Here is a 12008-nt window from a genome sequence, read left to right on the forward strand (position 1 = left end):
AAGCCGGTTAGTGCAACAGCTGCTCTACCTCAGCCTGGAATATGTGCCCGCCAGCACGGAATATGTGCGTCATCGCGACAAGACAAGGGAACGAGCTTGCGCAGAACGACCGGAATTAATGTAAAGCGAAATGAACGTATACATGATAGAGGAATTATTCAATTCGGATTTAAAATCAGAATAAAGCAATTTATTTCGGATTTAAGTTTAATTCGGAATGATCATTTTCATTCGGAATCAGGTGTTTAGAAGGTCATTTTAAATATTTTTAAAGAGGATTTAACTTTAATTCTGAATTAAGGAGGAATTAAAAGTCTCATGTAAACGTAGCCAGTGACCTTCAGACTGTCCACTTCTTTAAACAAGATTATTTGAAGCCAATAAGTGACTTGTTGAATAACAACAAGGGGGCATTATTTGGTATAATCTAACCTCATGAAGTAAAACAAAACTCTAAAAACCTACAGTTTACTTTCAATCAGATTCAGCCACACTCGATGCTATGAAGATATGATAATTTACTTTACGCATGAGATGCGCATCTCACCGATCAATCTAGTCGACAGGAAGAGACTCCACTGTTTTCCAGAAAGGAATTCTGAATGTTTGTTTATTTATTCAGACAATTTTAGCAGTGGCGGTTCTAGACCAATTTTACTGGGGGGCCAGGATGGGGCCAAGAGTGTTGTCAGAGGGACACATCCAACCCTGACAAAAGAGACTGAGAAGGGCGAGGACCGGCTGAGAACAAACTGGCAAAAAATCAGTGCATCCCTTTATACTAGACATGTATACTACTGTGTACTATATCAAAATGCAGACTGACAGCAGCTGTTTGGCTGTTTACACTCAACATGAGTCCCTTAGTGCTCTAAGGGACTGGAACCAAGTGCCACACGCATGTGTTCCGCCTGTAACACCAGCGTGATACCGAAGCTTTTTTTTTTGTATAATATTATTTTGGTGTGGAGGGGGGCCACAGGGGGGTCCAGGTTCCGTTTTACTGGGGCGTTGGCCCCTCCCCAGAACCGCCACTGAATTATAGTTATCTTATTGCACTTATAACAAAACAAAACAAAAGCGTAGTAGAAAACACATTGTATTTCAGGCCCATTAAGGGATCCCCTCTACACTTGGGCCCTAGGTAGACAGTCTCACTTTTCCCCCCACTACGACGACCCTGGCCATACTACAGGAGCTGCCGTCTTATTTATGCTCCTTATTGATTCCGAAAGTTGTCAGTGGCTGTCATCTTTGGTCCCATGGACAATTTCTTTTTGTCATTCCTCTGACTCGCTCTGTCTTTGGTAAAAGTGCTTTTAATGTCTTTGCTCCCTTCTTGGTTTGAGCTTTAAGGTAACCTGAAACTGGATTGTTTAATTCAATTAGAGGATTTTAAAACTAGGATGAAGGATCATCTGATCAGCTTGTGCACATGTTTTAGAGCTTAACACTGCTAATTTATAAATCGATGTAATAGTTACTTGTCACTGTATGTTTTGTCTTGTTCTATTTGTGAAACTTTTTATGCTGCTGTCTTGGCCAGGACTCCCTTGTAAAAGAGACTGTTTATCTCAATGGGACAATTCCTGGTAAAATAAAGGTTAAATGAAAATTAAAAATGGAATTATTCCTCTTGCTCCTGTTATGACAAACCAATCATAGCTAAACTCCAATCCTCTGTCCTGATTGGTTATGAGTCCGGCACTATCGTGACTGCACACGCCGATCTGTGTTGGGGGGCTAAGAAGAAATCTGAAATCCCTCTCTCTGAACAGATGTTTACTCTGTGTCTACCAACAGCAGCTTTAAATACACAATAACAAAATATTTTACTGAAGAGAAGTATGTCCAGCTTTGAAGTCATTACCAAAATCATTACCTGAATCTGCCCTAATTCTTTTCGGTACTTTGCTTAAAAAGTAATCCTGTTTTTTCATTGATGAAATGATGTAATTATCTTACAATAAAACAAGGGCATGTGGAAGACACTACTAGCGCCTCTCCCAGACTACAAATGGCGACAACGTGTTGCTGTGGTGGAGATTTTCTGTTGCCAATGTAATGAAAATGAGGTGGAAGACGACTTCCTGAGGGGGACTGCACCAAAACTGTAAGTTAGTGTCTTTACTTGAGAGTAAGCTACTTAGGCTATGTATGCTGAAGTCTCAGGCTAATGCTAGCTACAACTTAGGCTGCTATCTAACAGGGGTAGCAGCTTTAGTTGTGTTTTGCTCTGTTCTTAGTATGACTTTTCCGCTGCATTTCTTTTGTTGATTTAAAATGTACAGAATGAATTTTGCTTGTGCGATACATTCATCAAGGTATATACTTAAAATACTAGATTTTTTTGTGGCATTGTTTATGTTAATCGTTTTTGTTGGTAATTCTGTGGTGGCCCTGAAGGGCAAAACACAACAACATTTCAGAAACCATGACATTTCACAAAACACCAAGGCATTTCACAAAACAAAACAAAATTTCAGGAATAACAAAGACATTACAGAAAACGCAACAACATTTCAGAAAACATGACATTTCACAAAACACAACATTTCACAGAACACAAAGACATTACAGAAAAAACAACATTACACAAAATGGAAATGGTAGGGACCACACATCTTGTTTACCCTCTATTTCATGGAAATTCCTTTTATTTGAACATTCCCTGATTGCTTTCAACCAAGCGGCAACCTCCAGTCTAAAAATATGAGTCCAATGTGGGAGTGTTAAAAACTGCAGTTCGTCGAGGATCCGCTTAAGGCTGGCTCCGGAAGTACCGGAAACTACATACCAATTCAAAAAAGACAATCTTTACAGCAGAAATAAACATGTTTACAGCCTGGTACAAAAGACGAGTGTAGTCTGGATAGCTCATTTCTCGATCGGCACACACTGTAGGGGGGGTGAATTTTTTTCTAACATGGCAATTTCAAAGATATTACGAGTCCTCCAATGAGAGGCACAGCTGACTTGATTGACAGGCGGGAACACTGTAGCTGTTGGCGAGGAGGCTCAAAGCCCGCCTCTTTACGCCACAAACACATAACAGCAGCAATATGGCTGCCATCAGCAATTGGCCTCAAAACAGCGCTTCAGGACCAGATGGGTGACGTCACGGATACTTCCATATTTTATACAGTCTATGCTTTCATCTGATTTCCTTCCCTCCTCCCGCCTACTTCATTAACTGACCCTGCTCTCTTCCTACCTCCTTGTTTCTTCTTCTCTCAAGCAAATTATATTTATTTATTACCCGGCTGTCTTACTGATCTTCCAGTTGTGTAAGATGCTTGATTCTGATTGTTCCAAACCCCTTGACAAACTCTTGATGACGGTTAATAACATTCAATAACATGAGCAACACCAGAAGCAAACTGATCACACGTCATGTCAAATCAATCTGCGGAAAAGAGTGGACACCATAGACCATAAGGTGAGGTAAGACTTCTGTTAGCATCATATTCGGTTAGTATGCTAAATCAGCAGGCTATGGATGTTTACATATTGGATCCTATCCAGCAATATTAGCAACCACTTCAGGGTGGTCAAGACCCCTCCACTTCATGTCGGGGTCTTGTCTCACCCTGTCGGGATACTTTTCCCATAACAACCTGCTAACCATAAATTATCCCTTACTTAAAAGCATGGTTCAAATAGTATTGAACAGAATCCAGAACATTCCATTATCATATGTATAATCAAGGGCCAGTATTTCAAACACCAAAACAGCTTGCTGAGAGGCAGCAGCACTGACCACCACACTAACCTGCCACCTTGGAGAGGATACTTGTCAGGGTTTATTTACTCTCTAGAAGATTATGGAAGCTTAAAAGCATTGTTCAAATTACTTTGTGAATGAGCCACAATCTTGCAGCACATCACGGACAAGCCCCAGCTTCCCCTGGAGTGTGAATTCAGAATCGGCTCACTGTGAGGCAAGGGGTGCCAACTACCACACTGGTGTGTCACCTTAGGGCATTTACTCGGCAGGGTTTATTTACCTGCTAGTACAGTATGGTGGTTCAAAAGCATGGCACATATGCTGAAGCTAGGCCACAGTGTTCTAGTTTCACACAGAAAGGCCACAGCTGGGGTGTGAACACAGAACCAGCCTACTGTTAGCAGTGCGAACCACCACACTAACCCTGCTTCTCAGGGTTTCACATAAACAAGGACATTCTAGCTCTATTACAGGAAGCTGAGATTTGAACCCATTACTCTATTCATTATGAGGTAACTTCCCCAACCACTCTGCCAATGTGGGGTCTGTAAGAGCCTCATTCTTAGGGTTTATACACTTTCAAGCACTATATATTAATTAAAAAAGCATAGTCTTTTTACAGTGGGAGTAAGCTGGAACATACAAGCTTCTGGCCATGATTTGATCCCAGAACCAACTTGTAGTAGGTGGCAGTGCTAACAACCACACAAACATGCTGCCTTGTGAGGCTTCATCCAAGGAACACAGTTCACATTTTATGAAGCTACACCCAACAATCTTTGAATTATAAACCAAAATGTGAGATGAAATAATTCACCACATGGTAGGATAATGAGTATCACTTTCTTAATATGTTTAGCATTTTAAGATGGGTTAGAAAGAACTTTGCATGGCATGTTTAGTGCTTAGTTGTGAATATATATGTCTCTCATTGACATCTCACTATAAATTTAAATACTTTAAAATGTATAAAACATATTAGCATAAAGGAAGTTAACACTGTCAAAACAGGCTTAAACTGTCTTGAAATCTTTGTAAAAAGTCATTTATTCACAGAGACATTTAAATATGTACAAAATAATCCTTACAGTTATATCCCAGCACTCCATAGAGCATTTTAAAGAAACAATTAAGTGCACAGTGGACACGAAAACAGGTCGTAATGAAGGTGTTTACTTCATCTACTGTTTCTCCTCTTTACCATTATTAGGGTCTATACACATGGTTACACACATTCTAACCTGGACATCTAATCCTCCAACCATTGAGTAGCTTTACTGGAGCAGATTGGGATTAAATGCCTTGCTCAAAGGCCCTTTTATGGTGGTAATGAGGAGGAGGCGACTGCATAGGTCTCTCCTGCTGGAAATGAAAGCAGGAACCTCACGTCCTCGATCCAGCGTCTCTAACCTGGAGAGCTTCCTTTGTGATTAAATCTGTGTTTTATACAGAACAAGAAGCTGAAATACTTTGATATTTTTCAATCTTGATTGAGGTTGAACAGACTTAACTGAGACTTGTAATCAAACTTTTTCCATATGTAAGTCACAAAAACTGTTGCTGCATTTAGATCCATCCTGGATGATGAGCTGAAGGCCGCTCTCCTCTTTTGACAGGTGGAACTCACTGATGTTTGTAGAGACGGTCACAAAGTCAGTCGGTTTATCACCTGAGCAGAAAGAATATAACACAACATTTTGAAATAAGTCATCAAATAGTCACTGCAGCAACTCTAAACAATGACTTTTGTCCTTTAAGTACCAAATTTAAAGTAGAATTGAGAATTTAAAAAAAAGAAAGTACTTCTTTTCATGGATGACCCTTCACCGGTGATGGTGCAGTCATGAGTAAAGCTTATCTCAGGCATGTGAAATATGCCTTCTTACTAAACTTGTTTTATCAAAAATGTTGTTTGTCTAAAAATGTATGGAAAAAAACCTGATACTTTTTATACAGGATTAAAAAAACACCCTGAATGATCTGATTTAAAAGCTGAGACCAATGCAAAGTAAACGTTCAAAAGCTTCATTCAAATCTGCAGTATTTTATTATTATTAGCTTTCAAAATTTGCTTTAGACATTTTGAGCAGTACTACTAGAACTATCTTGTTTTTTGCCCCCACTTTTATGGTCTCTCAGAAGGAAGAATGCCTATTGAACCTGATGAAGATTTTAGTCATATTCTGTGCATAACACTATTCTGAGCAGCATCTGGCATCAGAAAGCTCATCAAATTTTGCTACCTTGTTTACAATACATTAAGTTCATCTTAAAGTATTTTGTTTTGCCGTTTATAAAAAACAGTATCAAAAGTGATTTTAACATCTTTCTTTTTCTCACACTGATCAAAAGAAAAAGACTTAGAGTAAACAACTGGGAGACTTTTCTGAGTCATTTCAGATCTCAAAACAACTGAGACCTACATCCAACTTGAAAGGGCAGAAGCAGAATAACAAAGGAAAAAGAACAACATGAAATCAACTTTGATATCTTATGATGTGAAACATTGAAACATGTAAACCTCCACCAGGTGTAAGGTTCTGTACAAATTCAGTAGCTCTTTATTCTTACTGACCGTTATGCTCTTTGTAAAATGTTTCTTTTAAAATCAGAATCACGGGTAGAAAAAATATGACATGGAGTACTCTCAGTTTTAACAATTTACCGATTTCTTGAAAGCCTGCCTGCTTTTTTGACTTTGATATCCACTTCAACTATGTACACTTACTTTGTTTGTGCTTCCTTAGTTTCTTCATACAGACGTAAAACAGAAGTACAAGGAGGGTAAGAGACAGCAGAATAAAGCAAATGCTAAGGATCATATAAGTATGGTCTCCACCGTATTCATGCCTCTCTGGTGAACCTGCAAATCACAGGTAAGTTAGTTCAACAAAACTGTCCTCAAACATATTTTTTTGTCCAATCACTTCTCTCTAAACAGGTTGTAGTTTCTGTTAGTATTGTATATGTTTACATACCAGCTCCTTCACAGACTGAGTTGTGGGTTTTGTTCCCTGGAAAACGCTCAGCAAGGCCAAATAAACTGCACCTGTTGATCGCAAATGGTAAATGACAACATATTTTGCTCTTTATAGGAAGTGTTTGCCAAAAATAGTAGAAGTCTTGGGGTCTTACCGTAATCGTGGCTTGCAGGTGTTCACTTTCACATCAAAATATTCAGTATCAGGGCACGATGGCTCACACTGATATGAATACTCTGTCACCCCATTGCTCGTGTTTTTGTCTGAAAACATAGATACATCGAAAAGTTAGTTTGTTCCACAATTACTCATGACCAAGTATGGACAAATGTTTAAAAAAACTTAAGCCCGAGCTGTACGACCTTGTTAAGTGCTAGTTAAAAAGTATAAGAATGCAAACACACGCAAGTGTGCATTATTATTGTGAACTGTCAGCATACCATCAGTTAAACTAGCTATCAACAAATCTAACGAATTAGGGGAAGTTAACAAGCCGCTTTTGCCTTGGCGTAGCCGTCCTAGAAAGCAAATCATTTTCTCTCTTTACAATTACTTTCTATGCCACTTTACTTCTAACAACGGTTGGAGTTTGAGCTGCTCTAAAAGTCATTACATCTTAACTTTGTTAACTTTGCAGAAGACACAAATTTAGTGCCGTCAGGATGAGACCACACAGCGCAGCTCTGCGCTCACTGAGTGGATATGTGCCAATGATGAACAGTTCTTGGTGCTTTTAGCGGCTGTCTAATCCATTCTTAGTGAATCCCCCCAGAGGTCTTGAAAATATTCACCTTGAAAGATGTTTTTGAAAACATCCGTTTTCAGTAACCTAAAACTCCATTTATGTGTGGACGCCAGGCCAAAACAGAGAACAAAACAACTCTTTCAAATATATCAAGATGTGTGAATGGGGTATAAGTTGCCACCACAATGATGGCAACTCCCCAAGATTGAGCAACATGTGCTGGCCTGACTCATCTATACTCAGCCTCACAGAGCAGCCAGCATTGTTTAAGACTTTGTTCTTTAGGTCAAACCACCGCAAGCTGTCTTTCTGTTATGACAAAAAACGCTCTGGTAATGTTGTGTCTCTTTTACCAAACATGTCATCAGGGAGATTATTGACTGATCACAGAATGAAAAACAAATTCAGCCCTGCTTAAAGACCCTTTCACTTGAATTTTGCCAAACTTCTTTAGGGTTGAAACATTCTTTTTTAATATATACTTTTTTCATAAAATAAAACTATAGAAATTATTATTTAGTCTATAAAAGTCAAAAAGAAAAAAAACTGTCATCATATACTTGAAGAGCCAAAAATGTTGTCTTCAATTCGCAGTTTGATCTAAGTAGCACTCCAAAGCCCAAAGACTGTTCCACTATTATCACAAATGACAGAAAAGAGCTGTAAATCTTTACATTTAACAGTCCCTCCAGGATTTCGCGGGATTTTTTTGTGATTGTTGCGGCCCAAATAGCCTGAATTTGTGACAGCTTTTTGAAAAAAATGCGGTGAAAGTTGCGATTTTTCTTTTTGCTTTTTCCCCCCCAATAATGTCTCAGGGGCAAGTAAATACGCTAAATTACAGATGTTTTTAGAAAACATTCTTGATGTGGCCACTGACTGTATTTTGATTATCTTGATTCACAGAAAAATGCCATGAAAGGGCTGTATTGCACATTTACGACGGTCCCTGAATGTACCTCGCAGTGACAGAGGCACTTGACAGGCAGTTCACGCACTCTGAAGTGAATCTGCATCTTTGATGACTTGGAGTTGATCAAAACTTACTAAAGGTGTCTGATGTATCACCAAACTGGATTAAATCAAGCTGTAGACTACCTCTGCAACTCACCACTGCACTTTATCATATTATTTTAGCCTGTACATATTAGTCAAGCCTATTTGTTGTTTCTTTGTATTTATAGCTAAGGTTATTGTTATTATATTTTTATTTTATTTTTTATTGTAGTTCTTATTCTTATTCCTATTCTTATGCCTTGTACAAAGAGAGCACAGTTTACTAATGTCAAATTCCTTGTGTGTTCAAGCATACTTGGCGAATAAAGCTGATTCTGATTCTGATAGACGCGGAGCTTTTTACGGTGAGAGCGGCAACAACGTCAAACCTCAAATAGTAAACAGACGTCCCCCGGTTGTGTCTCTGTCACTAACGCACACCGGGGGTAAAAATCATCAATGAAGATGAGACAGATGCATGGAGGTGAGGAGAGCTGGCTCATAAAGCACACCTGCTGCAGGTAGAGACCAAGCGAACACTGAGCCCCTCAATCTATAAATAACAACGTTGTCATCGTCACTTGTCCTGCCTGCTGTCCTCTCTTTTCACCCGTTCTCTGTGCGTGTTTTGTTGATGAAAAGTGCCGATCAAGTGAGGACTTACGTTTATGTTCCTAGGAAGTGAAATTGATGACAAAACCGATGACGTACAGGGGCTGAGGTTAAGGTAATTGGTCAAAGTTGCGGGAAAGTTGCGGTGATTGTATAAAATTGCAAGGCCGCGAAAAAATCGCGCTGATTGGTTGAATTTGCGTTGATAGTTGCAATCGCGAAATCGCAACTTCCTGGAGGGACTGATTTAAACAACTCAAACAAGCAAATACTTGGCTTTTGTATTTTAAGAATGACTGTTCTCAACACTCAGCCTTATTCACTTTGTTATGAATAGCTCTCATTTTCCTTACTTTAAGGGACAGCTGTCAAAAAGTGTATATGTTAAATAAACATGTTGAAACTGTTTGAAGATGTACCGCTTATATCCATGAGAGCTGTGAGACGTTAAAAGCTCTTACATGCCAACTCAAACAATTTTATTTGAATCAATAATAAATTACTCTCTCTTGAATTTGACTTATACACTAATAATGGTTGGAGTTGATAAAATCAGTGTACGTTACTTGTAAACGACTGTGGGTAACTCACAGATATTTCCACTTAACCACCTCAGGCCTCCTGGCATGACACCCACTGATAAACAGTGATACTGTGGTTGATATTTTCACACCACATTTGTACCAACATTCAATACAAAACAACCAGGTCATGACATATTTGTAATAAAAAAACACTCACCTGTCCTTTTCACTACCTCCCCTGTGACACATTTGTTTTCCTCACACTTTGAGCAAACACTGTTGGAGCACAGGAAGCCATGGCGGCAAGAACATTTTGCATTTGTGGTCTGAGTACAATTCTCAGCATATTCTGTAAAGAGAGAAGAATTCAAACCACAGGACTTCCAGGTCAGGTTGTTTTTTCCACTGTAGTGAATGCATCATCAGAATCAAAGGCAATTGTTTCTCTGTAGATCCCATGAGCTTTATTTTAGGATTTTAAATGTACCTTGACATGACTGACACTCCTCACATGTGTTGAAGATGTGATATTGATCTGAGTAGAACCCCTCAGTACAGGAGGTGCAGACAGTCTGCTGATGCTCTGAGCAGAAGTTTTTCACATGCTTCCCTTCAAAATAAAATGAAAATCAGAGAGTTAACATTCCTACTTAGTCCCTTAAATGCAACCTGTCATCTAATATCATGAAGACATTAAAGGAAGCTACTAAAGATAAGATAAAATAAACTTTCGTGTCCCCGGGGGGAAATTTGTCATTGACAAAGTGCAGTGCTGCTCACAATCAATACATTCATTTGTCATACCAATATACAATAACATGCCCACTGTCAAAATAAATAAAACATGTGGCATACCAATGACACAGCAAATACCAATAATACAATAATTACAATAAATACCAATAAAATACCAATGTGGAAGTAAAAAGCAATGTCATATTAACATTAGTGCAGAGTAAGTGAACCCTCATACTCATACAAGAGCATTATGTTAATGCAGATTGTTTGTTGAGCAGAGTGATGGGAGCATTTGAACAACAAAATAAAGCATGTTTAGTATCTTATGGTTAACTATCTCTTACCTGGGGGGCACAGGTCACAGCACCGACCATCTAACTCACGCTGTCGCTCACCACAGTCTGCAGCAAATCCTGAAGTCCAAATACCCCACACGCATATTAACACCAGAGAGAGACTCGGAGGAATCATTGTGTCCACTGCTCAGCTTTTGCTGTCACGGGTTTTTATCTTGCCTGTTGCCTGCTGACGTCAGATATGAGTTGTGACTGTGGTTAGCTAGCCGAGACATGTGTGAAACAAGTGCAGCACTGCAGGAAGTGAAAGACCCCTTGATGCTATTGTAAGCAGAAGATGAAATTTAAAAAAAGCAGTGTGATCTGAATGACAGTGGTAACACGTTTACTTAATGAACTACTTGTATGTTGTTTTGTAGTCATATTTGTTAACAGGAGGTATGTATATCCAAAGCAGGACTAAATCAGAATCAGATCAGACAGTGTGGGTGATATGAATAAGTGGCACACATCTACAAAGACAGAAAAGGGAATTAATTTATTCACTCTTATGGAGCTGCCTTCAATACAACATTTCCTATTAAGTGTGTTTCTATGAGAATCAGACATGATAACTAGTGCCTGTGTAGACACATAGTTGGGATATATAGGATCATACATCCAATTTCTCCCTTTCTACCTGTTGAGATTGAAATGAGTCCCCAGGTTTTAGGTCTGTGAACCTGGAAGAATGAGTGCAACATGTAACTCCTTAATCACTGTTAGACTCCTAAATCCCTGTAATTATGATAAAAACAAAAATAGTGATCTGATAGGGAAAGGAAATACAGATTCAATTAAGGAGTACTGTAAATATGCTTTTAAATTGAGTTTTCATTGGGATCCTTTTTGAAGTTCACACAAAAACTTGAATCGCTAGGGTCAAGTCTAAAGAGTGTTTATGGAGTAGTTATCTTCTCTCCTATGAACAAACTCAACTAACTAAATCTACCATGATACCATGATTGAAGATCTGATATTTGAGTTTCTTTATTTTAAAGCTCCTGTGAGAAGTTTTTACATGCTCATGAAACATACTGAACTGAACCATAATGCCTCTTTATGAGCTACAAAAACAGACAAGACTATCAGCAATAACACTGACGATTTCTATATTATAATTTTTAAAAGCCTGAAACTGTTGTGAGGGAGAAGGTGCCAGACCGAATGATTGACTCACGCTGAGGAAACAGCTTTTTTCTTTACTTTTCCACAGAAAATATTCATAGTGAGTGAATTATTTGACCGTAAAGACAGCAGGATGAGAATTTTTGTATCAGAAAACATAATCAGCAAAGAGAGACAAAGGAAGTACTTCTACCAAAATCAACATAAAAAAAGAAAGTTCCA

The 12008-nt window shown here is 38.7% G+C and overlaps 1 protein-coding gene across 1 annotated transcript; it reads right to left on the reverse strand.

Moving 5' to 3' along the window:
• Nucleotides 1-4755: 4755 nt before the first annotated feature.
• tnfrsf18 (tumor necrosis factor receptor superfamily, member 18) lies at nucleotides 4756-10794 on the reverse strand. The gene is made up of 7 exons (XM_034688031.1): nucleotides 10668-10794; nucleotides 10073-10195; nucleotides 9803-9934; nucleotides 6863-6971; nucleotides 6706-6776; nucleotides 6456-6590; nucleotides 4756-5396 (listed from the first exon to the last, which is right to left on the reverse strand). Exons 1-7 carry the CDS (start codon nucleotides 10792-10794, stop codon nucleotides 5251-5253), a joined length of 843 nt encoding a protein of 280 aa, XP_034543922.1. The 3' UTR covers nucleotides 4756-5250.
• Between the last annotated feature and the right edge of the window lie 1214 nt (nucleotides 10795-12008).

This window comes from Notolabrus celidotus, chromosome 1 (genome assembly GCF_009762535.1).
Source record: "Notolabrus celidotus isolate fNotCel1 chromosome 1, fNotCel1.pri, whole genome shotgun sequence".
In the NCBI taxonomy this organism is placed as follows: domain Eukaryota; kingdom Metazoa; phylum Chordata; class Actinopteri; order Labriformes; family Labridae; genus Notolabrus; species Notolabrus celidotus.

Bases quoted from the DNA above. Each gene is read 5' to 3' on its own strand.
- tnfrsf18 (XM_034688031.1), bottom strand. From the start codon at position 10,794: ATGATTCCTCCGAGTCTCTCTCTGGTGTTAATATGCGTGTGGGGTATT. The intron at 9,935-10,072 runs GTACATTTAAAA...CTCTCTTTACAG, and splicing joins GGAGTGTCAGTCATGTCAAG to AATATGCTGAGAATTGTACT. The intron at 6,972-9,802 runs GTGAGTGTTTTT...CTATGTTTTCAG, and splicing joins GGAGGTAGTGAAAAGGACAG to ACAAAAACACGAGCAATGGG.